The sequence below is a fragment of the Carettochelys insculpta genome, chromosome 29, assembly GCF_033958435.1.
Source record: "Carettochelys insculpta isolate YL-2023 chromosome 29, ASM3395843v1, whole genome shotgun sequence".
Taxonomy (NCBI): domain Eukaryota; kingdom Metazoa; phylum Chordata; order Testudines; family Carettochelyidae; genus Carettochelys; species Carettochelys insculpta.
Window position 1 is genome coordinate 13,793,620 of NC_134165.1, and position 25,869 is coordinate 13,819,488.

Consider the following 25,869-nt stretch of genomic DNA (forward strand, 5'->3'; position numbering starts at 1 on the left):
TTAAATACAGGTTTAATGGCGGATAAAAAACCCCAGCCGCAAAGCGCGGCTCGGCCCCGCCCCTTCAGTTAAGTTGCTCCCATAGAAAAGCTACAGGGGGGGGCCAACCCCTGCAGGAAGTGTCTACAAACGCAAGGCCGCGGCGGTGAGGGGGCGGGCTGCCCCGCCGGGGAACGCGTAGTGTGTGGGGGGGGGGGGCTGGCTGGACCCCGCCAGCCCGTGGACCTGAGTGTTCTCGGAGGAGTTCAAAACAAGAGGCCAAAGGGGCACCGGCCTGCGGTTATTGCTGTGCGCCACCCCACGGGCAGGGGGGCGGCGAGTGAGAGGTGCCCCGAAGCGGCCCTGGCCCTGCTGCGCTGCCCGCAGGGCTGAGGTAGGGGAGGACGCCCTTGGCCTGGCTCCGGCTGGGGGCAGCACAGCCCCGGCCTGCAGGGCGCTGCCGCCTTGCCCTGGACGGCACTGGGGTGCAGAATGGCTTCGGAAGTGCTTTGGCAGGAGAACCTCCTTTCGTGCTTGGAGTGGCCCCGGCGCCGGGAGGGCCCGGCTGGGGCGCCCAGGGGAGACGCGCGCTCCTGGCTGACGCTACGTCCCCAGCTTCGGGGGGCGGTTCTTGGCGGGGCGGCCAGGCCGGGGACGCCGCCCAGGAGCACCAGCCTCCTGCAGGGGAGAAGGAGGCTGCTGTGAGCCCAGACAGGGCAAGGGGCTGGGGCCCCCTTCTCCCCCGCCCAGGCAGCACTTACCGCGGGGCTGGGCTCAGCACTGGGGCCCCTCGCACGAGGCGTCTCCGGGCGGGTGCTAGGCCGAGAGGTGCTGCAAGGACAGAACACATCAGGGGGGTGGAGGAAGGGCCCCCAGGGCCAGGGGGCAGCCCCTGCCCCCCAACTCACCTGCCCTTCCTCCTGCGGCCCCGACGGGACGGGCGCAGCCTCCCAGGCTCCCCCTACAATGACAAAATTGTGGCTGGGCCGGGCATGTCACCACCTCCCCCCACAGCAAGGGGCTGGCCCCCTGCAGGGAGGGGCAAGGGCTGGCTCTGGCCCCGCCCCCGGCCCTGCACCCTACCTTTGGCTCCTCGGCTTTGCTGGGGGCTGGGGGGCCGGCCGGCCCTGGGAACTCCCCGTTGCACCTCCAGGCAGGGTGGGGTGGGTGCTTGGTGGGTGCTGCCGGCTCCCCCGCCTGCCCATTGAAGTGGCGCCTGCTGCCCCAGGCCCCGCGGCCCCGCCCGGCCCCCCGGCGGGCACTCTTGGTTCTGCGAGGGGGGCCCCGGCCGGGCATGTTGCCGTTGAGCCCCTCCCCACTGCGCCGGGCCCGTTTCAGGGGGGTCCTGGGGCAGGAGGACCCTGTGTCCAGCGCTGCTGGCCCAGCCGCGGCAGGAGAGTCTAAGGCACTCGGCAGGGCGGCTGCGGGAGCAAAGGGGGCCAGGGGCTCAGGCTCCAGGGCGCTGGGCGGGTTCGGGGAGGGGCCGTCGCTGGGGGCCGCCGGTAGCTTCTCAGAGGCGCCAAACCCAGGGCTGAGCTGCAGGGGAGGAAAGGGAGATGTGAGGGGAGGGTCGGGCACTGCAAGGTGGGGGCGGCCGCAGAGCCTGCAGGGTCCAGCCAGGCGCACACACCTGCAGGAGCCAGGCCAGGGGGCTGGAGCCGGTGAGCGGGAGGGCCGGAGGCAGCAGCTGGGGCGGGCTCTGGAGCAGGGGGCTTGGCGCCGCTGGGTCACCTGGAGGGAGAGAGTCAGTGGGGGAGGTACCGGGGGCCACGTGGGGGGGGGCCCTGCTCCACCCCCAGGCCCCACTCACCCAGCAGGGCAGCACTCAGCAGCGGGCTGGCCAGGGGGGGCAGCAGAGTGGGGAGTCTCCCCGAGGAGCTGGGGGGCGCCAGGGCGCTGCCAAAGGCAGCAGGGGGCTCAGTAGTCGTGGCTGTTGTGCTGGTCGAGGTAGGTGCCATGGGGGGGCTGGCAACGCCGGGCTGGTGGGACAGAAAGTAGCATCAGGGCAGGGGCAGGGGTAGGGCTGCCCCACCCTCAGAGGGCCCTGGCAGGGAACCAGCGCTCCCTCCTTACCTGGGCGTCGGGGGCAGCCAGGCTGGCTGCCAGCAGAGCTGAGTTTAACGCCAGGAGGGCGGGCGAGCTGGGCAGCGGCGGGAGGAGCAGGGGCTCGTCCGGGAGGGCGGCGAAGGGCTCAGGTGCCTTGTCTCCCTGGCAGGGCAGCTCAGGCAGGGGCAGCAGGGCCGGGAGCAGGTCCAGGCTGGGCAGGCCGAGGCCGAGGCCAGCCAGGGGCAGGAGGGGTGCGGGGGGCTGGCCCTGGAGCAGCGAGGCCATGAGCAGGCCCTGCAGCACCTGCCCCTCGGGGTCACCGGGCAGGCCCAGGCCTGGGAGCGGCTCCCCGGGGCAGCCCAGCAGCTGCGGCTGGCTCAGGGCCAGCGCAAAGGGCACCGAGCCCAGGCAGCTGCCCTGCAGGAGGCTGGGGGGCAGCACCTGCTCCTGCTCCAGGAAGGGGAAGGGCTCAGGGCCCAGGCCCCCAGCACTGCCCTCCCCGGCGCCGCTGCCGGGCCCAGGGGCTGCTCTGCCAGCCACGGGTGATGCTGCTGCACCTGCGAGGGAGAAGGGCTGGGTCAGGGGGGTGGGAGGCAGCCCTCCCCCCAGGCTCTGGCAGCTTCAGCCAATCCCCCCCGCCCCCGCCCAGCACACACCTCACCCAGCCCCTACCTGGGCTGGTGCTGGGGGCTCTCGGCTGTGGGGGGCTCCCTGAGGCTGGCTCGGCCGAGGCGGAGGCCAGCTGGCTGAAGAGGCTCAGCAGCGGGCTGTTGACGTCCGGGCAGGCGGGCAGGAGGCCGGGGGGACTGTTGCCCAGGGGCAGGCTGGGGGCCTGGGTGCCCAGCAGCAGCTGGCTGGGGCCCAGCGGGCTGTCCTTGGCCTCCCCGGGCGGCGGGGGGGCAGGCGGCTCTCGGGGCCGGGCCCAGCGGGCAGGGGCTGGCTGGGCCTGGCCGGGCTCTGAGTCCTTCAGCAGGTGCCGCACAGTGGGTGAGCGGCGCTGGCGGCGGGGCGGCTTGGGCAGCGCCCGCCCCCCCACCACGGAGAGCAGCACGTGCCCAGGTAAAGTGCTCGAGGGGGGCTCGTGGCCGTGGCGCTGGCTGGCCAGCTGGGCCTTGGCGGCCGCGCTCAGCAGGCTGCTGGCGGGGTAGGAGGGGGTGCCCGGCTGCTGCTGCAGGAGCTGGCCCAAGGGCAGGCCCAGGAGCCCGGGCAGCCCCTTGCCCTCGGGCACGGGCAGGTTGCTGCTGCTTTGGTTGGCTAAGGCATTGCTGGGGGGCGCCTCCTCCTTGCAGGGCTGGGGGGCCCCTGGAGGGGGTCTGGCGGCTGCAGAGGGCGCCCTGGGCTCTGAGGACATGGAGGAGGGACCAGAGCGCTGGGGGGACAGCTCGGCTCTGCCCCCTGGCGACATGGCCGAGGCGGTTGCCGGTCTGCCCAGGGAGGTGCCTGCAGGGAGGGGGCAGGCGCGGCCAGTCCAGGTGGGGGCCCCTTCGGGGGGCGGCGTGCCAGGGAGCAGCTCGTCCAGCGGGGGGAAGGGCCGGTGGGCCATGTCCAGGGGCTCCAGGCCGAAGCGCTGCAGCGGGCAGGCAGGGCGCCCTGCATGGGCGCTACTGGTGGGGCTCAGGCTGGGCCCCCGGCCCGGGAAGACGTCCCCCAGGAGGGCGCTGTGGTGGTGTGGGAAGGAGGAGGCCTGGCCCGGCCGGGGGCTGGCTAGTCGGGATCCAGGGCGGGCCAGGCAGGGCTCTGCTCGCCTCTCGGGGACCTTCACTGGGGGCAGGGGTTCGCTGGGGCCCTCAGCATCCAGGCCGGTCGCTCTGCCCAGCTGGCAGCTGGCAGCGCCCAAGTGGCACGTCCGGCTCAGCACAGCCCCTGCAACAAACCACCGGGTGCTCAGTGCTGGGCAGCTGGCTGGCCCTCGCCCAACTGCCCCAGATCCAGGGAGGGGAACGGCAGGCCCTGGGAGAGCCCTGGGGAAGCCCAAACACGCAGGCTGGGAATTTGGGCCCAAGGGGATTGAGGGTGGGTGGGCGCCAGGAGATCCCAGGCAAGCTGGCCTGGGGTGGGGAGCCAGGGGGCACATGCTGGGCTGGGGCTGCCCGTTACCTGGGTCCAGACGCGGCAGGCCCAGGGGCATGGTGGCGCTCTCCATGCTGCGGTAGAGGGTGGCCATGGCGGCGGTTTTCCGGCGGTGGTTGCACAGCTTGGTCATGTCCTGGTCGCCCCGGGCGCGGGCCCCTCCCTGCGGCACCACCACGGCCGCCGGGTCAAAGTTAAAAACCTGCCGGGGGATGCAGGGGGCATCACAGCCACACCCGGCCCAGGGCCGTGCAGGGCTGCAGGTCAGGAGTGAGGAGCGCCAGGAGGCAGGTGCTCCACAGCTGTGGAGGTGGCCAGGGACCCAGCCCAGGGCCGCACATCCAGGCAGTGCCCCCAGGCCGGGAGGCTGGTCCCTCAGGCTGCAGCCGCCAGCCACTGGGAAGCAGAGGGGGTGACCCCGAGGGGCACCGTGCTTCTGGCCTGCCTAGGTGCTCACTGCCAGCCCCAACCCCCCGGTACCTTGTGCATGTCGAGCGGACACTCAAGGCCGCACTTGCAGGTGCCGTTGCTCAGGAGATAGGCGCGCATCTGCTCCAGCGAGCTGAGGCTTGTGCCACTAGGGCTGAGAGAGGACAGGGCTCAGGGCCGGCTGGGGACTCTCCCGGGCCAGGGGCTGCGGTGCTACCACCGGGGGGGGGGCAGGACACCTACCTGATGTAGCGCACAGCGCCTGCCTCCACCTGCCGCTGCCAGCCCACGGGCACGGCCGCCGGGCCCCCTCCTGGATCTCCGTCGGCGAGGTCATCGGCACCATTCATTGTGCCCCCGCCACGCTCCACCGCCTGCCAAGGTGGCGGGTTAGTGGGGGGGCTATGGGATCCTGGGGGAGGAGCAGGAGCCGGCTGCCCAAAGGCTCCTGGGAGCAAGAACCAGTCTGACCAAGCAGAGGGAGTGGGTCACAGGGACCTCAGGGTCTGCCAAGTGAGGGGCACCAGCAGGGCAGGGCCAGGCTGGGCTCGCAGGGGCTGCGGGTCACCGGCAGAGCTGGGGGAGCCCAGAGCCAGGCTTGCAGCGGATAAGGCTGAGGAATGAGGGGTGCCAGCAAGGCTGGGGGGGGGGTCTATGTTTCCCCAGAGCCCTTCAGTCCCGTCCCCCTCAATAATCCCCAGCTCTGCCTGACCTACTAACCGCTGCCTGGGCCCTGCAGTGCCAAGGCAAACAGCTGCTGGTTTCTTTAATCCCTGCCGGGAAGGAGTGGGGGGGTGAGGCTCCTACCTGCGCATGGCTGCGAACATGCTGCCGTTAAGTGTGTGTACGCTGCCCTCCTGCGCTCATGGCTGGGCACCCTCTCCTGGGACACACCACGGCCGACGCTGGCCCATGCCTGGAAGAGAGGGGAGCGAGGGCCCCGCCTCAGTGCCACAGCAGGGCCTTGGGGGCAAACAGCCTCCGAGGCCCCTGGCACAGAGACCTGCCAGGGTCTGAGCGCACTCAGCTAGGTGCTGAGCCCCGGCACAGGGACCCTCACTGCCAACCCTGGGCTGCAGGTGGGCGCTCAGGCAGGCAGAGCTGGGGAGAGAACCCAAAAGCCTGGCTCCCCGCCCCCACCCCGCTCTAACCACTACACCGTCCAGCACAGAGCTGAAGTTAATACCCAGGATCCTGGCTCCAGCTCCTTTTCTCCCCCGGGGCGAGCAAAAGAGGGGCCGTGTCTCCTTCCCCGTCTGAAGGGCCTCGCCTGAGTGGCCTCAGGGAGCTGCCCTGGGATCCCAGCAGGAGCTGCAGCACCCGGAGCCCAACACCCACCTCCCAGGGGCTCCAATTCACCGGCGTTTCTGCTGGGGAACACACCAGGCAGCCCTGAAAGCAGCTGCCCCTGGGCTGTCCAGGCCCGGCCCAGCCGAGCAGCTGCAGAGAGGCAGGTTCACCCCAGGCTCCCGGGCGGCCGGATCATCTCGCTAGCTCTGGGAACCAGCCAGCTACGAGGTCGTTGTGCCCAGGTGGCCTGTGGCTCCCCCTGCCCAAATGCCGAGAAGAGGGGCCGGCGATGGGACGCGGCACACGCCCGAGCAGCTGGGCTGTGCCCCGGCGCCAGCAGACACCGCCAGGACCGGGGCGCGGGAAGCGCCGACCCCCAGAGGAGACGCGGGGGCGCAGGCGGCAGCGCGGGGACAGCGGCCACGTCCCACCCCAGAGGTGGGCGCATTTCCGCGCCAGGCCCAGCGACCGCCGGGGAGACGGGCTCAGGGAAGCAGCCGCCTGGGAGGGCCCCGACCCCGGCAGAGGCAGCGCCTGATCGCAGGGGGAGACGCCGGAGCCCCGGGCCGGCAGCGCGACGCGCCAGCACCCCCCGGCCGCCCCCCGCCGGGCCGGGACCCCCGGGGGGCGGAGCGGCTGCGCCCGGCGCGGGCAGCGTGGGGGGGTGGCGGGGGGGGTGCAGCGGGCCCGGCCCGGCCCGGCCCTACCTGGGTCCCGCCGCGGGCGGGGGTCTCGCGGCCCCGCTCCCTCCCCCCGGCCAGCGCCAGGAAGAGGCGGGGGCAGCGCGGGCCGCTTCCTCCCGCGCCTGCGCGCTGGGGGCCGGGGGCAGCCCTGGGGATCCCGTTCCCGGCATGCCCCGCGCGCCGGGGCGGAGCGCCCCGTTCCCGGCATGCCCCGCGCTGCGGGAGACCCGGCCAGGCCCGCGAGGGGGGAGGGGCGGTTCGGGGGCAGGGACCGGACAGCGCGGCGGGGGGAGGGTCGGCAGCCCCCTCGGGAGCCCCGCCTCCCGGGGCAGCCTGGGGGGCGGGGCCGGGCGGGGGGGGTCTCGGCGCGGTTCGGGGGGGCGCGTTCGGGGGTGGGGGTCAGCGCTGGCCCTTTAAGGGTGAGGCGTGACGTCTCGCGCTCGCCGTGCCCCGTTGCCAGACGTTGCATCACCCGGCGCGTGACTCACCCTTTAAGGCTCGTGACCCAGCGCGAGCCACTTCCGGGTGCGTCGCGGTGCCCCCGCAAGGGGGCGGCCTCCGCCAGACCGATTGGCCGGCGGCGCGGGGCGCGTCATCGCGGGGCCGCCGCCGATTGGCCCGAGCTGGTGCAACGGTTGCGTCATGCGGGTTCCTTAAAGGGCTCGCGGCGGCCGAGGCAGCGGTCCGGGGCCGGTAGCAGCGGGGAGAACATGCGGGCGAGGATGAGCCGGAGGCAGCGCGGGAGCCGGGTCCAGGGGCAGCAGGGAGCGCGCAGGAAGGTGCGGGGCGCCCCGGACTCCTGGGTTCTGGGGGGGGGTATTGGGGGGCTCGGATTCCTGGGTTCTTTATGGGCGGCGTTTGCATCTCTCCGGTGTGGCCGTCCCGCTTACGGGGGACCGCTTGCCCGGACTCCTGGGTTCTGGGGAGTGGGGGGCCCGGACTCCTGGGTTCTAGACCATCTGCTGTAGGGCGGGGGGCTGGGCTGCTTGCCTGTGCCCTCCCGCTGGGAGGGAGAAAACTGAGCCAGGACTCCTGGGTTCTGCGCCTGGTGTTGACTTTGCAGAGCCGCCCATCCCTTCCCCTACGGTCCCCGGCCTCATCCAAGGGAGTGGAGCGGGGGTCATATCCCACGTGGATTGAACAGCAGCGTGGGGGCCTCGGCTAGCTCAGGGGTCAGTGACCTTTCCCAGGCTGACAGGCGACTTCTGTGGACCATGCTAGTGCCGCTGGTATTCTTTAAAGTCACTAACAGTCCCGCTTATGACCGCTTTGGTAGTATCCAATTGATGCTACCGAGTGTCACCCTGTAGGGGGTCAGCGTCAGCTAGTCTTTTGTTCCCCTACAGGCTGCGGGGAGGGGGCAGGAGGGGCTGAGCTCCCATCTCACATGCCCATGAAAATTGGCTCCTGTGCAGCTGCTCCCTCAGCCAGCTTCTAGGAATGTGACACAGCTGCCAGGAGTCCCCCCCACCCCCAAGTGGCAGAGGCCAGGCCTGGGATTAAGAGTTGCCTAGGCTAAGCCTTGGGGCCCATGACTTAGGCTCTGGCCTGGGAGAGCCAAGTCATCCATGACTGCTTACCCTGGAGTGCTGTCAAGGGTTACTGTTTGTCTCCCCTGGTGCTCCTGAAACACCAGGCTTCTCTGCACAGAGCATTGGCCCTCTGGGAGCGCAGCCCCACAGTGATTCTGGAAACCCCAGCTCAGGTGCCCTCTTGCGTCAGTTGCCCCAGAAGTGCGGCGCAGGCTGGCTGACGAAAGCCAGCAGTTTCTCTCAGGGTTACCCTGAAAGCGCTGCTCTGCAATGCTCCTTTAACTGGTCAGGGATCCCTGTGGGGGAGAGCCTGCAGGGCACTGGAAGATCAGGGCTTTGCCGGGTGCCCAGCATGGCCTGAAGCTGCAGAGCTTTGCTCTAGTTCTTGGCCTTTGCTCCCAGCTGCCGGGCTCAGGGCAGCTCCCGACAGACAGACCTCTCATGTCTGCACTTCCAGCTCTTGGGAGTAGGGTCTGGCTCTCCCCCAGCAGCAGGGTGGGAGCAGGCAGCTGGGAGAGGGCCTCAGAGGGTGCGGCCGAGTTGGCTCAGTGCTTGGAACTTCCTGCAGCGTCAGGGGCTAAAAATGGCTGGTGTGTGCAGCAAGGGTTTCCTTGGGGAAGGGGGTCATACTGGGCTGGAGCAGGCAGCAGTTCACTGGGGGAAGGGGACTGGGGTCACGCTCAGGGCTCCCTCAGTGGGTGGAATAAATTTTATGTGCACTACCAGAAGCCCAGGCAGCCAGTGGTGGGTGCTCCAAGCAGCATGTGAAGCTCATGTGGGCAGCTGCCCAAGGAAACCCCCCCTCCACCACCACTTGTGCTGCCTGGCTAAAACCCCAGCCAGCTGCTGCCTGGCCCAGGCCTGAAGGGGGAACTGGCCAAACCACTGCCCAGCCTGATTCCACTTTTGCTTTTCCCCTCCCTAGTCTTCCAGAAGAAAGTGCATCTTCATACCTCACCACACCTGAGAGCAGGTGAGGCTGGGGGCTGGGGTGGGGCCCAGCTGATGTGCACGGGTGGGAGGCGCACAGGTGGAGACAGACCCCTGCCAGTGCATGGGCAGGCTAGGGGGAGGTACAGGAGGGCAACTCTGCCCACAGCTCCTCCTAGACATGCTTCTGTGCCCTTGCCTGTCCCCCTTGCCCCACCTAGCATGAGGGAGGACGGGAGGGAGGTGCTGTCTACCTTCCCACAGCAGCTGGCTGGTCCCTTGGTGGGCTGCAGTGGGGAGCCTTAGCCGGGGCTGGCTGCTACCAGGCTCCCTCTCTTTCACCAGAGTGACCTTCTGGCCCCGACCTGACCATGGCTACTGAGCCAGCGCCTGCCTCCCTGCCCAGTTGGGAGCTGGAGGCCTGGTATGAGGACCTGCAGGAGGTGCTGTCCTCGGATGAGACCAGGGGGGCATGCCTGCCCTCTGAGGGAGTAGAACAGGTGAGTGTGGGGGCCAGTAAGGGGGACCATGCGCCCAGCTCAGCCCTTGGCCCCACTGACACGCTGTCTCTGCAGGAGGACCTTGCCGCACTCAATGCCCCACCCCTGCTCTGGGGCTTGGATGTCCCGGCGCCTGTGGCAGAAGCAGCAGGGAGCTGCGAGCTGGATGGCAGCCTGACAGCTGAGCTGCTGGAGCTGCTGAGTGTGCCGGCCGGGCTCGCCGAGTCAGACTCCAGCCAGAGCTCGCCAGCTCAGACCTGCACAGAGGACGAGGAGGGGGCAGGCCTGGCCTGTGGGGTGAAGAGGAAGAGAAGCAGCCAGCCCGCGAAGCAGGGCAGGAAGCGGAGTGGGGAGAACGAGAGGAGGGTGATGGAGCTGCTGGCCGAGAACAAGCGGCTCAAGCAGGAGATCGAGCGACTGAGTGCAGAGGTGGAAGCCACGCGGACGGCGCTGATCCAGCGCGTTGTGAACCTGCAGAAGACCTAGGGCTGCAGTGGCTGCTGGCCGCAGGGGGGCAGCCGGGCCCATTAGCACACAGACCTCGGGGTACTTGCCAAAAGACAGCGGTGTGGAGCTGGGGCAGCCCTGGACACTGACTCAGAGGGCAGCCCCAGGGTAATCTGCGTATGTATCTGGGGGGGCAGAGCGGGCTGAGATGGACTGCGGAGCTCCTGTGGCAGGGGGAGCTGGGGCCAGTGGGCACTAGGCCAGGCTCAGCCCTGGCACGCCCACCACTAACTGTTCAAACTGTTCATAACACAGCCAGCAAACATTTATTGTACAGCCCGCATGAAATGCGTATCTCTAATACAGCTGGGCATGGGGCAGGGGGGGCTCCTTGCGCTCCCAGGGGGGCGGTGGAGCTGCTCAGGGGTATTTCTTCAGAGGCAGTTTCTCCCCTCTCCCCCCACTGGGGGAGAACCACCTCTGCCAGCCTGAGACACGAGCATTATTTCCTTTTCTTCCCTGGGGGGGCAGGGTCCCTGCCCTCAGCCAGCGCCAGCTGCTTTTTCAGCTCCAGCAGTTTGGCCACAGCAGCATCAATCTGCCCCTTCTCAGCCTTCCTGGCCTTCAGCTGGCGCACGTGGTCACCCTGAGCACAGAGGGCAGCAGTTAATGCTGGAGCCCAGGGCCAAGACATGGGTCTTGCCTGGAACGGAGTCTGCCCTACAGGGCCCTAGGCAGCTCAACTCCCAGCAGTATTCCGGGGGCCTTCCCCTGCCCCAAGGGAAGGGGAAGATACCCAGCCCCTGCCCTGAATATGAGCTGAAGTGCCACTCACCTGTCTAGCCACCTCCTCAGCCAGCTCCTGGGCCTTCTGGGGGTCCCCTGCCAGCCCAGGGGGTGTCACATCTGATGAGGCCATAGCAGCAGCATGTGCCTGTGGAGGAAGAAAGGAAGTCTGAGTTCTGAAGCTGCACAAGGGGTTTGTGCCCAGCACCCCTTGGTGGAGCCAGGGCCCTCATGGCAGCTGGGAGGGGGGCACAGGGCCCCTGTCCCAAGGGCCTGGCCTTGCACTGGAGAGCTGGGAGGAAAGGTAGGCCCAGGGGCCATCACTCACAGCCCCCACTCCCTCCAAGGGCAGGAAGCCCCTGCCAAGCCCCATGCATGCCAGCAAGCAGGCCCCATTACCTTCAGCTCAAAGGTGGCATCTTCAGGCTGGGAGAGGAGAGAGGAAAGCAGATGAGGACAGAGCAAGCAGAGCAGGGGGCTGGGCAAGGTGAGTGAGAGGGTCCCAGCCCCTTCCCCCTGCAGGGACACTCCTAGGGCACCCCCTGGATGGAGCATCCATTAGTAAGCAACGAGGGCCCAGGAGACCCAGGGGTGCTGAAGGGCGGGATGGTGTGGTCCCCAGCAGCAGAGGGGTCACGTCCTCGAGGGATGTCACCCCCACGGCGGGGTCACTCCTGCGGTCCCCCTTGGAATCAGTCCCAGCAGGCAGGGGGATCCACAGCGTAACCCTGGGAGAGATGTGACCCCTGAGGAGGCTGGGAGCCTGAGGGGTTCTGCTGGAAATCAGGGGAGCTGCGAGCGTTGGCCTGGGCCTCTGCCCCTCCTGGGAACAGCAGAGAGGTGGCCCAAGCGTGACATCACTGAGGAGTGCGGGGGGCCTCTCAGGGTGCTCCCTCTGTCAGCCAGCAGGGGGAGCCTCTGAGCAGCACAGCTCCCAGAGGGGCAGCACCCAGGCCCGGCCGAGGGGTCCCCCTTCCTCACCTGGCCTCCCCCAAACCGCTTCCGCAGGGCTTCGATCTGCTCGCTCTCCAGCTTCTGGAAGAGGGGGCTCACCTATCAGGAGAGGGGAGAGGTGAGCCGCCTGGCCTGGCCGCTGCTTTCCCTCCCTCCCTCCCGCCCCCCCACGGGGCCCTGGGTGCCTACCGTGCCAATCTGGTGCCCAGCGGGCAGCAGACAGAGGAAGGCGTCTGTCAGAACATTGCAGGCCTGGGGCAGGCAGAGCTGGCGCTGGATGGTGGCGCTGATGCTCGGCATGTATGGCTGCAGCATGACTGAGAGCAGGGCGGCGATATTGACGGCCACGCCCGTCACCGTGCCTGCCCGAGCCCTGCAAAATGGAGCCGGGGCATCAGCCAGGCGCCCACCCCAGAACCAAACAGGGCCAGACTGCAGCATGTGCAGCAGGCTGGGGGAGCCAGGGCAGGAGGGATGTCCACGGGGGGCAAGTTTGGTCCTCCAGGCCAGCGGGGCGACAGGCCCCACATACTGGGGTAGGCTGGCCCTGCCCCCTACCTGTCAGCATCCTGCCCCTTGATCCGTTTCCAGGGCTCGTTCACCTGGATGTACTGGTTGCCATAGCGAGAGATGCTGAGGATGCAGCGCAGGGCGTCCCGGATGCTGCAGCAGGAGGAGATGACTCAGGCTAGGTAGCCCAAAGGGATCCTTCAGTGCTATAATCTCATCTGACCTGCACGGCCCCAGTCCCCAGCCTCCCCCAGCCCTTGCCACCGCCTCATCTGGCCTGCATGGCACCGGCCCCCACCCAGCCTCCCTCACCCCCTGCCCCTTCTGACCTATTCAAATCCCAGGTTCCCGAACCCACCCTTGAGACTAGCTCAGCCCTGGCCAGGCCCCTCGCTGTGGCAGGGGCAGGGAGGGACTCAGCCAAGCTCACCTGGGGGAAATTCCTTCGCCACCCCTAGTTCAGCCCCAGGCATGTGAGCAAGACCTGGCCGCTGGGGGGCAGAATTGGATTCCGAGTGCTCCTGCCATGTGCCTCCCCCGACACCCTTCCCAGAGCAAACCAGCACTGGGCACCACCTCCCTGACATCCGGGGCACGCCAGAGCGACCCCAGCAGTGCCCCTCCCCATGGCTGCAGGCAGCTCTCAGCCCCTGGGACGCACCGGACCTTCTCCAGCAGCTGGTTGTAGTGGCGCAGCTCCAGGGTGACATGTGCCAGCAGCCGCCGGTCATCTGCACCCAGCTCCATGGGGGGCACGCAGCCGCCGAAGAACTTACAGACGAACATCCCGGCCCTGGGAGCGGGGGGAGTGAATGCTGAGCCACTGCCCTGGGCCCCTCCCCTCCAGGAACCTCCCCAGCCACCCCACCACCCCCTGCCCCGCAGCAGGCCCAGCACCTGTTGACGAAGTTGCCCAGGTTGTTGAGCAGCTCGGAGTTGTTCTTCAGCAGGAGGTCGTGCCAGGAGAAGGCGCTGTCCTGCCCCTCGGGACGCAGGAAGAGCAGGTAGAAGCGCCAGATGTCAGCGGGGATCCCCGTCTCCTGGGCCATGTCTCCGAACACCCCCACGCCCCGGCTCTTGGAGAACTTCCCGTCCTCGTAGTTCAGGTACTCTGCAGAGAGCAGAGCATGGAGTCAGCCTAGCCCCAGCCCCAGCCCCAGCCGCCTCCGCCTGCCTGGCACTGGCACCGGCACCCCCAGGCTTCCTCCCCGCTCCACCGGCCCAGCACTTCCCCTCCAAGGTGCCCACCTCAGCCTGCCCACCACTGGCACCCTCAGGCCACTCCCCCCTCGGGCTGCCCACCACTGCCTCCCCCCTCACCTGGTACTGCCCTACTCCCCCTCCTGCCCCCAACACCCATCCCACCCCAGACACTCCCACAGGGTGGGGCCAGGGCAGCTCGCCCTGAGCATAGCCCAGACTGTGCCCAGGGCTCAGAGCTGCCGCAGTAGCAGGAGTGGTGGCCAGAAGCCCTGGGCCCCTCTGAGGCTCAGGCCCCAGGGCAATTGCTGCCTTTCCCTGTCGGCCCGGCCCACCCGTGGCGACGAGGTGGTTGACCAGAGTGTAGTTCTCCCCAGTGCCGAGCAACGTGCAGGGGAAGACGACGCTGTGGAATGGGACGTTGTCCTTGGCCATGAAGTTGTAGAGCTGGACCTAGAGAGAGGGAGCAATGCCCACAGCACACAACCAGGGGCATAGCTTGGGGGAAGTCCCAGGCTGGCAGCCAGCCTGGCCTGGCCCCATCTCATCTCCTTGGCACGTGCTGCCTGCTCCGGACTCCCCCACCCTGCCCCCCAATTCCTGCCCAGGAGTCCTGACTCCCCCGCCAGCTTCCTGCTCTCCGCTGGGGACGGAGCCCAGCCCAACGGGGCCTCCAGGTTTACCAGCACCTCACCTGCTGTGGGTTCTTCCACCATCTCTCCCACTGGGCCGTGTAGTTGGCCGTGATGGACAAGTAGCCGATCGGGGCATCAAACCAAACATAGAACACCTGGGGGGAGAGGGACAGCAGTGCGTGGGTGATCCAGAGCTCCCTGGCTCCAGCCACGCTGGTCTCCAAGGCTGAGCCTGCTGCCCTGGCCCAGGTCTCACACGGCTGGGGGCACCCGCTGCCAAGGAGCCGGCTCCTCGGCCAGGGACCACACTGGACAGCTCCTTGGAGGCAGGACAGCACCGACTCCCCAGGCAGCAGCCCAGGCTGGTTCCTGGTGAGCTGGCCCACCCTGACAGGGCACAGACATCCCCGGCCCACCTTGTCGCGGAAGCCGTCCAGCGGCACGGGCGTCCCCCACTTCAGGTCGCGGGTGATGCACCGGGGCTTGAGGCCGTCCCGGATCCAGGAGCGGGTGATGAAACGGGCGTTGGCTGTCCAGTCGCCCGTGGCCCACGACTCCTCCAGCCACTGCTCCAGGCGCCCTTCCAGCTGCAGAGGGACAAGACGGGCCAGGCTGAGCGGGCAGAGCTAGACCCCGCTGGGGGTCCCGGGGGCGGCTGCACTCACCTGGGGCAGGTCCAGAAAGAGGTGCTGCGAGGACTTCACCTCTGGGGTGCCCTTGCACACCTTGCACTGAGGCCGCTGGGGGAGGAAGCACATGGCTGGGACTCAGACAGTACCGCGTGGGAAGCGCTGCCTTTCCAGGCCCTGGGGCGTCCATCCCCCTGCCCCGCCCAGCGGTACCTTCAGCTCCACCGCGTTGATGAGCTTCCCGCACTTGTCGCACTGGTCGCCCCGGGCCTCCTCGTAGCTGCAGAAGGGGCAGGTGCCCTCCACGAAGCGGTCGGCCAAGAAGCGCTGGCAATGCTGGCAGCGCAGCTGCTCCACCGTGTCCTGCAGGAGGGTGCCGCGCTCCAGCAGGCGCTGGAAGATGTCCTGCGCGATCCTGAGGGGGCAATGGAGAGCAGGGTCGGGGGCCTGCCCGCACTGGGAGCCCCCTGCTCCAACCGAAGCAGCTGTCCCCTTCCGTGCCCCGTGTCTCGCTGCTTCCCCTCTCCTGCCGCAGCACAGCCACGTCCTCCTGCCCCCTGCCTTTTCCAGCCACGGGCCCTGCTCTGGTGGCCGCCACCCCCTCCGGCGCCATGCTTACATGGTCTGGTGGGGCGTGGTGGTCCGGCCGAAGTAGTCAAAGGAGATGTTGAACCACTGGTAGATCTGGGAGTGGACGGCGTAGTACTTGTCACAGATCTGCTGGGGCATCAGCCCCTCCTCCAGGGCCTTGGTCTCCGTGGCGGTGCCGTACTCGTCCGTGCCGCACACGTACAGGGTGTTCCACTGCCGCAGGCGGCAGTACCTGGCCGAAGGAGGGAGCCTCGGCAGGCAGGATCCCCTGGAGGGGGTTGGTTCCCCCCCTGTCCTCAGAGCTGCAGCAGCCCACAGGGTGTGAGAGAGGCTGCCCTGGGCCCTTTGGGAGGGGGGCTGTGGGGCAGATGCTGGGAAGTGGACTGTAAGGGGCAGCATGAGACACTGGCCTCTTCAGGCAGGAACGTGGCGGCTCCAGCTGGGTCCCCCTTCCCCTGGGAGCCCAGCAGCGCTGTCCTGGGCAGCGACCGAGGGCCACCTACCTGGCAAAGACATCAGCACTCAGCACGCAGCCGATGATGTTGCCCAGATGGGGAACGTTGTTGACGTAGGGCAGCGCGCTGGTGATGAGGATGTTCCTTCTGCCCTCCACAGGCAGGCTGGGGAGAGAGGAGCTGTGAGCACACCCGGCGGACAAAGAGTCTCAAGAACGAGGAGGGGGTGACTGGCCCGCCCCTAGCCGGCAGGACTGGGGGTGCTGCCCGAGGGCCCAGGCTGAGGGTTCCTCTCAACGCTGCCCTCGCAAACAGGGGCCAGCCAGAGGCAATGGAGCTGGCCCATAACGCTGCATCCAGGGTGCCCGCCAGCCCCCACTCAGCCCCCAGGGACTCACACAGGCCTTGACGGCTGCCAGGGTTCGGGCAGGGCCGCTGAGCCTCTGGCCCAGGCTTCTGCAGCAGCTGCGATTTCTTCCTCCGACAACGAGCGCTCCGCCAGGTCTTCCTCCTAGGCAAGGGAAGCCCAGTGAGCGGCTGGAGCAGGGCAGCAGCTGTGTATGATGCTCAGGCAGTAGCGGGCGACCCCTGCCCACTTCCGCCATGACGCTCGCACACGGGGGCAGCACTTACCGACCCCTCCCCTGCCCTCCCCGTGCTTTCAGAGAGCCAGGGACCAGCTGCTTCGTGCGCCAGCCCCGCTCCTCCAGACGCTGCAACGGGAAGGGGGCAGAGCTGGGCTGTGTGAGCTGCAGTGGGACCCCAGTGGGCTGCAGGCTGCCCACCACCAATGCAGTGCAAAGTGAGCCCAAATGTGTATTATCTGAAGCTGACAGCAGCTCTCGCCACGTGGGACTGACTAAGGCCTTTCTATTTGTTTTGAACCACTCGACGGGCCGGGTAAGAATCTAATTTGGGACCATAGCTACCGCACATGCCCCGTTTGATCCTACGGAGGCCACTTGCTGGCCCTTCACTGTGCTGGGGCCCCACACGCTCGAGGCAACGCCGCTGGCGGGGAAAGCTGGCAGCTAGCGCCCCGCACGCCGCCCTGTGGCTGAAGAGGCCCTGGTTTGGGTCCCTGCTGCTGATGCCGAGAAAGGCACCAGCGGCTGGACCTGGGAGAGCCTCCCCATGGCCTGGGGAAGGCGGGTGCTGCTGCAGGAGGGGGCTCCAAGCTTACACCCACCGAGCGGTCACCCCGCATGTCCACCATTCGCCTCGCTGTTCCTGGAGGTTTTGCCGCTCAGCTGTTCCAGGTTTTATGATGCACACGCGGGCTGGAGCCAAGGGCTCAGCACAGACGCTCTTTACTGGGTTGTGGGCTTCTGGTGACGTTTCTCTGAGCAGCAGGGATACGCCCCCGGGGTTAGGCTGCAGCCTGATCCCCTTAGCTGGCCTGTGAACCACTGGCCGGGCAGGGAGCTGCCCCCCGCACAGAGTGGCATGCCTGTGCTGGCTCCGGTTTAGTTAGGGGAACAGACCCCAAGGTAGCCAGTGGGCAGGCAGGGGGACAGCTGTGCCAGAGCAAAGTGGGTACGATACCTCTGGTTCATTAGTTGCTGGTTTCTCCCAGTGCAGGCTGGGCACCGGCTGTTTCTGCAGATAGGCCTTGAACTCCTGGGTGCCCTTGGGCGTCAGCACAGACTCCACGGCACTTCTGCAGGGCTCCAAGAGGTTCATGGTCTGGAACCAGCTCCTCAGAGCCGGCAGTTCGTCTTCAAAAGAGGAGAAAGGCATGAGCACCAAGAGGCCAAGAAAAGCCTCAGGCCATGCAGATGCAGGCGCAGGTGCAGACCAGACACACCAGGTGCCAGCACCACAGCCCCCCAGCAGCAGCTCTTACCCAGCACGCAGATGTCATCCTGTAAGAGAGGGAACAGCGTGGCCCACAGGACAATGTCAGCCACCGACTCAGCCTCCTAGAGGGAAGCAGGCAGCGTGAGGGGAGCCAGGAGCTGGCACGTTGCAGGTGTGCGCAGGGTGGGGGCAGCTACAGCCACCTTTCCCCACCCACGTATGTTACAGGGCAGCAGCTGGAGACAGCAAGCCACTAGCACTGCAAGCTGGGATTTGTCCTCCAGGGCTGAGTTTGCAGCATCAGAGATTTTGGGTCCCTGGTCAGCTGCACACGTGGCCAAGAGAGCGGACTTGGGGCTCTCCTGGGCCAACTCTTTAAGCAACACCGAAGCTGAAAGGCCAGGACTCCTGGGTCCTATTCCCAAGCCGGCTGTGGGAGAGACAGAGCCCTTGGCCCCCAGGGAGCGATACTCACCCCGACGAGGCAAGGACTGGCCTTGCAGGTCAAGCTCTGATTGATGTAGGCCAACATTTTCCTGACAGCCCCTAGAACTTCTGCTCCTTTCTTCCCTTGCACCATGTGGCAGTAGAGGGCTGCGAATACGGCTGGCTAAGGACACAGAGACAAAGGCCTGGCAGTGCCCGAGCAGCGTCAGAGAGCCCACCCGCCCACTGCATCACATGCTTCCCATAGCGACGTGCCCTCGTCTTGCTGCCGCTCTCCAGGTGACCCACCTGCAGCTCTGTTGCCTCCCATTCGAGCCACTGATTGGTGAGATCATTTGACTCCTGTCCAGCTAAGAGGAAGAAGTACCTGCGGGACAGGAAGGAAGGGGGGGGGGGTCTAGGGGACGCCTCTTGGGTGTGGGGACACACTTCCCCCCACACATCACCACTAAGGAGGCTGGCGTGGCCCCAGGAAAAATGGCTGGTGGGCACACAACCACTGAAGCAACGCTGCACCCGAGCCAACGCCCCAGCCGCCCTCACCTTCCTGGCAGGAAACAGCTCAGCAAAATCAGTGGGTTGCTGGGTGCTAGATCCTGGGCGGGACTGACTGGCCCTGGACACTGTCTGTCCAAGAACCAGGCAGCAACCGAGAAGAGCGAGATGCCAAGTTCCTCCTTCGCCTGGCAATGGGAGGGGCCCGTTCGCAGGAACTGCACCGACCCAGTGGGACGAAGTTGGGGGGGGTTTACTCCCCCTGTTATGTTGCATTGCATGTGAGTGCTGCTGTGCTACAGTAACCCCAGATGTGTGCCTCAGTTTCCCAGAGCACTGCACCAATTCCTAGACAGTGAGGGGCGCTTCAGAGGTGAGCCTCCCCACACGTACACAACGGCTTCATAACCTGAGCCCAGAGGGATGCCCCCAGGTGCCACCTTTTGCCTGTGAAGCAGAACAAAGGCAGGAGGAGGGGCCTGACTGGGGGGCTGGGACCAGGCTGCTGGGAATGGGGATGCTGGGCTGGCTTGGGGCACAGCCAGGCCCTAGCTCTAGGCCCCTTCTCCCCAGAATGGATTGTACTGACAGCTTCTTGTTTTTTGCACTGACAAGCCTGTCCTAAGCTGCGTCCCTGTCGCCCGACAACCCACCCGGTCTACCTACAGAATGAGGCACACCTGACTGTGGCTGGGTGACAACCCCCCCACCCGACACACACACACCTCAGTGACACCCAGAGGCAGCACAGCCTGTGCCTGTGATTAGTCAGCGTGGCCTCCCCCTGGTGTGGGGAGAGCCGCCAGGCCAGGAACCAGCAGGGGACACTTACTGGCAGATGGCATTCGGGGAGAAGAGGAAAGAGCCGCTGTCCAGGTGCAGGGCCGGCACCCACGAGTGGGTGAGGAAAGGGACCACGCGACCTGCAGGGGAGAAAGCGAGAGGCATGAGGGCTCTGGGAAAGTCGGGGGGGCACAAGCCCTGCGGGAGCTGAGGCACCTAAAAGGGCTTGGGGGAGCCCAGGGCGGTGACCCCAGGAAAGGAGGGCGAGGGGGGGGGTCCCCTCCGGAGCGGGAGTCTCCCTGGGGAGGTCTAGAGGCACGGGGGGGGCACAGCTGGTGGGGAGCTCGGGGGGGCTCATGGGGGGCACAGGGCTGTGCCGGGGTCAGACGGGGTGTGATGGGGTTCAGGGGTCCCCCTGCACTGCACCCCGTCCGCTGGCAGGGGTGACTCTCACTCAGCAAGTACAACACAAGGTTTATTAGGCAAAAGAAGCCCAGTTTCTCACAGAAGCGACAGTCCCGCAGCCAGAGACAGTCCTTCCAACCCGTCCTGGGGGGAAGACCCCGAGGGGTGCCCCTCTGGGGTGTGGGTTTCCCCCTCCTCAGGCTGGCTGCCTTCCAGCTCTCCCTTTTCCTAGCCTCTAACTGCCGCCCCCGATTCAAAACCCAGCTCAGCTCTTCCCTGCTCTTTGTTCAGGGCAGAGGTGTTACCTGCCAGTTGTAGCCCCAGGGTCATCCTTAGCCACTGGGAGCTGCTGCTTGCCTCAGACATCCAGCCTGACTCACACATGCACTCCCCCCACTCCATTACATCTCTCCCCCCTTCCAGACCGAACTGAGCGGGGTCACTTAGCCAGTGACCTGGGGAAGTTTGGGGCCCTCCCTGAGTGACAGGGCATCCGCTATGGTGTTGTTGTTCCCCTTCACATGGACCACCTCCATGTCGTAGTCCTGCAGGCGCAGACTCCACCGCAGGAGCTTGGCATTGGCCCCTTTCATGTGATGCAGCCAGGTCAGGGGTGAGTGATCGGTGTACACGGTGAAACGCCGTCCAAACAGGTACGGCTGCAGCTTCCCCAGCGCCCACACCATGGCCAGACATTCCTTCTCTATAGCTGCGTAGTTCTGCTCCTGGGGCAGCAGCTTCTTACTCAGGTACACGATGGGGTGTTTCTCCCCTTTGTCATTCACTTGCATTAGCACCGCCCCCAGCCCCACATCTCAGGCATCGGTGAACACCAGGAAGGGCTTGTTGTAGTCTGGATTTGCCAGCACTGGGGCCCTGACCAGAGCCTCCTGGCACTGCTCGGTCCAGACCACCTTGTCAGGCTTTCTCTTTTTACATAGCTCCGTGAGGGGGGCTGCGATGGAGCTAAAGTGGGGCACAAACCTCCGGTAGTACCCCGCCATCCCAATGAAGGCCTGGACCTGTTTCTTAGTCTGGGGTGTTGGCCAATCTCTGACAGCCTCCACTTTAGCTGGCTCTGGCTTTAAGCAGCCGCTGCCCACCTTGTGGCCCAGGTAGGTCACCTCAGCCATTCCCACCTTGCACTTCCCTGCCTTGATAGTCAGACCAGCCTTCTGGAGTCGGTCCAGCACCTGCTTGACTTGGGACACATGGTCCTCCCACGTCTGGCTGAAGATGCAAATGTCGTCCATGTAAGCCAGGGCAAAGCTCTCCATCCCTTTCAGTAGCTGGTCCACCAGACGCTGGAAGGTAGCGGGTGCCCCCTTGAGGCCAAAGGGCAGGACCAGGAACTCGTAGAGCCCCACAGGGGTGATGAAAGACGACTTGAGCCGGGCATCTTGGTCTAATGGCACTTGCCAGTACCCCTTGGTGAGGTCTATGGTGGTGAGGTAATGGGCTCCCCCCAGCTTGTCTAAAAGGTCATCAGGCCTGGGCATGGGGTAGGCGTCCGATACAGTGATGGCGTTAAGCTTGCGATAGTCCACACAAAACCGAACAGACCCATCTTTTTTTAGGGACTAACACCACGGGCGAGGCCCAGGGGCTGGACGAGGGTTGGATCACCCCCAGAGCCAGCATGTCTTCAACCTCCCGCTCTATGTCCTGAGCCGTCCTCCCTGTGGCTCTGAATGGCACACACTTGAGAGGGGCGTGGGTGCCTGTCTTTATTCGGTGGACAGCCAGGTCAGTGCGTCCGGGTCTGTCCGAGAACAGCTGTTGATGCGAATGCAGCACCTCCTTGATCTCCGTCTGCTGGGCAGGGGTCAGCTGGTCTGAGAGGGGAATAGACTCCAGCAAGGAGCCGGCTCCAGTCCTTGTGAGTAAATCCACCAAGGGATCATCCCCCTGCCCCTCCCAGTGTCTGCACACGGCCAGCACCAAGTTCTGCCTGTCCCAGTAAGGTTTCATCATGTTCACATGATAGACCCGGTGGCGGTGGGCCCGGTTCGACAGTTCCACCACATAATTCACGTCATTTAGCTGTTTGACAACCTTGAAGGGCCCATCCCAGGCCGCTTGCAGCTTGTTCCACCGCACAGGTACAAGGATCATCACTTGATCCCCGGTGGCATAGGCTCGGGCCCTGGCATTACGGTCATACCAGACCTTTTGCTTCCTTTGGGCCATGGAGAGGTTCTCCCTGGCCAGGCCCATGAGCTCGGTGAGTTTTTCCCGGAAGGTCAGTACATACTGTACCACTGACTCCCCTTCAGGAGAGGCCGTCCCCTCCCACTCTTCTCTGAGCAAGTCCAAGGGTCCCCGTACCCTCCTTCCGTACAGCAGCTCAAACGGGGAGAACCCCGTGGATTCCTGGGGCACCTCCCTGTATGCAAACAGCAGGTGGGGTAAGTACTTGTCCCAGTCATGGGGGTATTGATTCATGAAGGTTCTCAGCATCTGCTTCAGAGTCCCATTGAACCTCTCCACCAGCCCATTGGTCTGCGGGTGGTAGGCTGTGGCCCAGGTGTGCCGGACCCCACACTTGTCCCACAAGCTTTGCAGCAGGGCCAACATGAAGTTGGACCCCTGATCTGTGAGGACCTCCTTGGGGAACCCCACTCTGCTGAAAATGGACAGCAGTGCATCCGCCACGGTGTCAGCGTCGATAGAGGTCAAGGCCACTGCTTCTGGGTATCGCATGGCAAAATCTACCACTACCAAAATATATTTCTTCCCCGAACGCGTTGCCTTGCTGAAGGGGCCCACTATGTCTATAGCCACTTTCTGGAAAGGCTCCTCTATGATGGGCAGTGGCCTCAAGGCAGCTTTCCCCTTGTCCCGGCTCTTCCCCACCCTCTGGCAGGGATCGCAGGACAGGCAATACAGACGGACAGCTGCAAAGATCCCTGGCCAAAAAAAGTTCTGTAACAACCTTCTCCTGGTGCGGTGGATCCCCTGGTGTCCTGCGAGCGGGACATCATGGGCCAGGTACAGCAACCTGCGCCGGTACTTTTGGGGGACCACCAGTTGCCTCTGGACCTTCCATGGCTCTGCTTTGCATCTGGGAGCCCACTCCCGGTACAGGAATCCTTTTTCCCACAGGAATCTCTTCCTGCAGCCCTCCCCCAGCTGTGGAGCTGGGCTGAGACTGGCCAGTTCCCTCAGCTTCTGCAAGGAGGGGTCTCTCTGCTGCTCTGCCTGGAATTCTTCCGCTGGGGCAGGGGCGGATGCTAATTCCCCATCCCTGCCTGGCTCCAGCACCCCTGGGCTGTGAGATCTGGTTTTTGGGGGCCCCCTTTCTCTCAGGGTTGGCCCCTGTGGCTCCTGTGACTTTGGCTGGGCCTGTACCCCTGAATCTGGGGAGCGCACCCCTCGTTTTCTTTGGCTACGGGTCAGGACCAGGGCACGACGGCGTTCACCTTGCCAGTTCTCCAGGTCAGCCCCCATCAGTACATCCGCCGGCAAATGGCTGTGCACGCCCACTTCCTTGGGGCCTTCTTTCTTCCCCCATTTCAGGTGCACCCTCGCCATGGGCACCTTGAAAGGGGTCCCATCAATTCCTGTTATCGTCAGGTGGGAATTGGGTATCATGCAGCCCGGTGCCACCAACCCAGGTCGGGCCAGCGTCACGTCAGCGCCTGTGTCCCAGAACCCCGTGACCTTTTTCCCGTCTACTTCGAGGTGTTTGAGACACTTGCTCCACAGAGGTAGTGCCGCCCCCACTCTGTACACTGACCTCTGAGCATTTGGTCCCCCTGAGGAGCTGGTCTGTGGGGCGGACTCGGCCCAATCCGAGTGCCCATTGTCAGCACCACCCGCCTTGGCCGCCAGCCCCTCTGGCTTCTGGGACCCCACCCAGTTGACTCCATGACCCCCCGGCCTGCTCAACCTGTCTGGGAGCCTGGGGCACTGGGCTGCTCTATGCCCCTTTCGCCCACAGCGATAACAGCCTGGGTCTTGTTGTGTCCCTCGGGCCGGCTGCTCTGTCCGGGCTCTGTTTGGCTCTCTGGGGGGTGGGTGGCTGGCCCCTCTTTCCTGGGCTGGCCCAAGAGGTGGTCCCCTCTGTCGTACAGTTAGGGACCGGACTCTCTGAGATTCTTGATTTCTCCGGGACTCCCTCTCCCTCCGGGACTCCCTCCCTCTCCGAGACTCCCTCTCTTTGTGGGGCTCACTTTCAAACCTGGTCCGGCTGTTTGTGAAGTCATCTGCCAGTTTCCCTGCATCATGTGAGTCCCCTGGCTTCCGGTCCACGAGCCACACCCTCAGGTCAGGTGCACACATCTCGTAGAATCGCTCCACGACCGCCAGCTCGATCAGGTCCTCTACGGACTGGGCTCCCATTCCGAACGCCCACTTCTGGTAGTATTGCTTCAGGCGGGCGGTTGTATCTACATGGGTTTTCTCTGGCCTCTTCTGCGCCTCCTGGAACTTCTTCTTGTACATCTCCGGAGTCAGCCCGAACTTATGCAGCAGGGCCTGTTTGAACCCTTCATAGTACCCAGGCTGCAGCTTCACCAACTGGCTGAGCACCGCTGCAGCCTTCTGGCCCAGCAAGGGGGTGAGGTGCTGGAGCCACTCATCTGGGGGAACCTCATGCAACTCACAGGCTTGCTCAAAGGCGGTAAGGAACTCGTCCATGTCCCCTGGGTCCTGACACTGGGCCAGCAGACGCGTCTCCAAGTGACCGACCACCCCGATCCGTCTGGCCCTCTCCCCGCTCACCGCAGCTGGGGCCTCTTGGCGTCTCGCCTCTGCCATGGTTCGCTCATGCTCCCGCTCCCGCTCTCTCTCCTCACGCTCTCGCTCTCTTTCCTCCCGCTGTCTCTCTTGTAGCTGGCGCTCACGCTCACGCTCTCTTTCCCGTTCCTGGCACTCGTGTTCCCTCTGCCGTTCCTGGGCTTCCAGTTCCTTTAATTTCACCTCGAGTTCCAGCCGTCGCAGCTCTGCGGCGGGGGACTCTGCCCGCGATGGACCACCGCTAGCTGAGTGCGACCTGGCGGGCACCGTGTCTGTCTGACGGCGTTGAGCCCCTGCTCCTGTCGGAGAATCCGAAACGCTTCCCGAGGCTGACTAGCCACTTTCTGCCGGGACAGGCTCTGCCCCCCCGGATCGGTCATTCTCTTCTAGCTGGGCAATCAGCTGAGCCTTGGTCGCCTTCCCCACGGTCAGGCCCCTCTCTCTGCACAGCCCCGCTAGCTCTGCCTTCAGGAGTCGGGTATAATCCATCTCCCCGCTGTCTCCCGGGGTATCCACTCACCAGCAGCAGCTGCAGGAATGGCTCTGTTCCCCCTCTGGCTCTTGTGAGACTCCTTCCTTCTCTTGTGCTCAGTCAGCCACTGCTGGGAGCTCATCCGTGGGTGCAGTGCATCCCACTCCTGACACCAGTGTGATGGGGTTCAGGGGTCCCCCTGCACTGCACCCCGTCCGCTGGCAGGAGTGACTCTCACTCAGCAGGTACAACACAAGGTTTATTAGGCAACAGAAGCCCAGTTTCTCACAGAAGCGACAGTCCCGCAGCCAGAGACAGTCCTTCCAACCTGTCCTGGGGAGAAGACCCCGAGGGGTGCCCCTCTGGGGTGTGGGTTTCCCCCTCCTCAGGCTGGCTGCCTTCCAGCTCTCCCTTCCCCAGCCTCTAACTGCCGCCCCCGATTCAAAACCCCTCTCAGCTCCTCCCTGCTCTTTGTTCAGGCAGAGGTGTCACCTGCCAGTTGTAGCCCCAGGGTCATCCTTAGCCACCGGGAGCTGCTGCTTGTCTCTCACATCCAGCCTGACTCACACATGCACCCCCCCCCACTCCATCACACGGGGCAAGGGGAAGGTGGGGACAGTCCGGGGGGGGGGGGGGAGCACTGGGGGTCCAGGGCGGGGGGAGGGGTGGAGGAGGGGGACCACGGGGGTGGAGGAGCCCGCGGGGGGCAGCGGCTCTGGGGCAGGAGGGAGACGTGGGGCCGGGGCGGCAGGTCCAGGCGGGGTGGGGGGAGGAGGCCGAGCCGAGCCGGGCCGGGCCCCGCCGCACTCACCGCCCGGGGGGAGCCGCTCCAGCCGCACGCGGGCCCCGCTGGCCGCGGCCGCCGCCAGCACCTTGAGGCCCTGCGGGCCGCCCTCGCTCAGGTAGAGCCGCATCCTCGCCGGCCACGCGCCGCGCCGCCCGCTGATGCAACGGGGCCGGGCCGGGCCGAGCCGCGCGGGGGCGCCTGGGGGCTGGAGTCCCGCCCGCCGCCTGCCCCGCCGCGGCCCGGGCCGCCGGACTACCAGCCCCACAATGCACCG

At 66.0% G+C, this 25,869-nt stretch overlaps 3 protein-coding genes across 8 annotated transcripts; 1 reads left to right on the top strand and 2 right to left on the bottom strand.

Moving 5' to 3' along the window:
* On the bottom strand, positions 1 to 7,013 carry MBD6 (methyl-CpG binding domain protein 6). Of its 3 annotated transcripts, none has more exons than XM_074980255.1 (13): positions 6,986 to 7,013; positions 5,332 to 5,440; positions 4,768 to 4,898; positions 4,576 to 4,678; positions 4,123 to 4,297; positions 2,698 to 3,888; positions 2,053 to 2,582; positions 1,790 to 1,958; positions 1,610 to 1,710; positions 1,063 to 1,515; positions 888 to 940; positions 741 to 810; positions 1 to 657 (listed from the first exon to the last, which is right to left on the bottom strand). In XM_074980255.1, exons 3-13 carry the CDS (start codon positions 4,872 to 4,874, stop codon positions 583 to 585), a joined length of 3,027 nt encoding a protein of 1,008 aa, XP_074836356.1. In that variant the 5' UTR covers positions 4,875 to 4,898; positions 5,332 to 5,440; positions 6,986 to 7,013; the 3' UTR covers positions 1 to 582. The 3 variants fall into 3 exon arrangements, with proteins under 3 accessions (XP_074836356.1, XP_074836355.1, XP_074836357.1); XM_074980254.1 differs by lacking the exon at positions 6,986 to 7,013 and adding an exon at positions 6,522 to 6,655; XM_074980256.1 differs by lacking the exon at positions 6,986 to 7,013 and adding an exon at positions 5,863 to 6,402.
* Positions 7,014 to 7,125: 112 nt separating this feature from the next.
* DDIT3 (DNA damage inducible transcript 3) lies at positions 7,126 to 10,059 on the top strand. 2 transcript variants are annotated; one of them, XM_074980262.1, is made up of 4 exons: positions 7,126 to 7,276; positions 8,955 to 9,002; positions 9,305 to 9,459; positions 9,535 to 10,059. In XM_074980262.1, the coding sequence occupies exons 3-4, from the start codon at positions 9,331 to 9,333 to the stop codon at positions 9,943 to 9,945; spliced, it is 540 nt and encodes a 179-aa protein (XP_074836363.1). In that variant the 5' UTR covers positions 7,126 to 7,276; positions 8,955 to 9,002; positions 9,305 to 9,330; the 3' UTR covers positions 9,946 to 10,059. The 2 variants fall into 2 exon arrangements, with proteins under 2 accessions (XP_074836363.1, XP_074836364.1); XM_074980263.1 differs by lacking the exon at positions 8,955 to 9,002 and having other exon boundaries at positions 7,139 to 7,276.
* Positions 10,060 to 10,213: 154 nt separating this feature from the next.
* MARS1 (methionyl-tRNA synthetase 1) lies at positions 10,214 to 25,777 on the bottom strand. Of its 3 annotated transcripts, none has more exons than XM_074980257.1 (22): positions 25,620 to 25,777; positions 19,241 to 19,331; positions 18,202 to 18,280; positions 17,942 to 18,076; positions 17,513 to 17,588; positions 17,212 to 17,384; positions 16,065 to 16,177; positions 15,715 to 15,831; positions 15,240 to 15,443; positions 14,834 to 15,035; positions 14,657 to 14,731; positions 14,408 to 14,578; positions 14,051 to 14,146; positions 13,692 to 13,809; positions 13,054 to 13,267; positions 12,818 to 12,949; positions 12,205 to 12,309; positions 11,836 to 12,019; positions 11,674 to 11,745; positions 11,092 to 11,118; positions 10,742 to 10,840; positions 10,214 to 10,552 (listed from the first exon to the last, which is right to left on the bottom strand). In XM_074980257.1, exons 1-22 carry the CDS (start codon positions 25,720 to 25,722, stop codon positions 10,409 to 10,411), a joined length of 2,730 nt encoding a protein of 909 aa, XP_074836358.1. In that variant the 5' UTR covers positions 25,723 to 25,777; the 3' UTR covers positions 10,214 to 10,408. The 3 variants fall into 3 exon arrangements, with proteins under 3 accessions (XP_074836358.1, XP_074836359.1, XP_074836360.1); XM_074980258.1 differs by lacking the exon at positions 25,620 to 25,777 and adding an exon at positions 24,857 to 24,989; XM_074980259.1 differs by lacking the exon at positions 11,092 to 11,118.
* Between the last annotated feature and the right edge of the window lie 92 nt (positions 25,778 to 25,869).

Bases quoted from the DNA above. Each gene is read 5' to 3' on its own strand.
- DDIT3 (XM_074980262.1), top strand. From the start codon at position 9,331: ATGGCTACTGAGCCAGCGCCTGCCTCCCTGCCCAGTTGGGAGCTGGAG. The intron at 9,460-9,534 runs GTGAGTGTGGGG...CTGTCTCTGCAG, and splicing joins CCTCTGAGGGAGTAGAACAG to GAGGACCTTGCCGCACTCAA.
- MBD6 (XM_074980255.1), bottom strand. From the start codon at position 4,874: ATGAATGGTGCCGATGACCTCGCCGACGGAGATCCAGGAGGGGGCCCG. The intron at 941-1,062 runs GTAGGGTGCAGG...TTGTCATTGTAG, and splicing joins GCAAAGCCGAGGAGCCAAAG to GGGGAGCCTGGGAGGCTGCG. The intron at 811-887 runs GTGAGTTGGGGG...CTGTCCTTGCAG, and splicing joins GGCCGCAGGAGGAAGGGCAG to CACCTCTCGGCCTAGCACCC.
- MARS1 (XM_074980257.1), bottom strand. From the start codon at position 25,722: ATGCGGCTCTACCTGAGCGAGGGCGGCCCGCAGGGCCTCAAGGTGCTG. The intron at 17,385-17,512 runs GTAAGAGCTGCT...CCTCTTTTGAAG, and splicing joins GGATGACATCTGCGTGCTGG to ACGAACTGCCGGCTCTGAGG. The intron at 15,036-15,239 runs GTAAGCATGGCG...TTGCCCCCTCAG, and splicing joins ACCACGCCCCACCAGACCAT to GATCGCGCAGGACATCTTCC.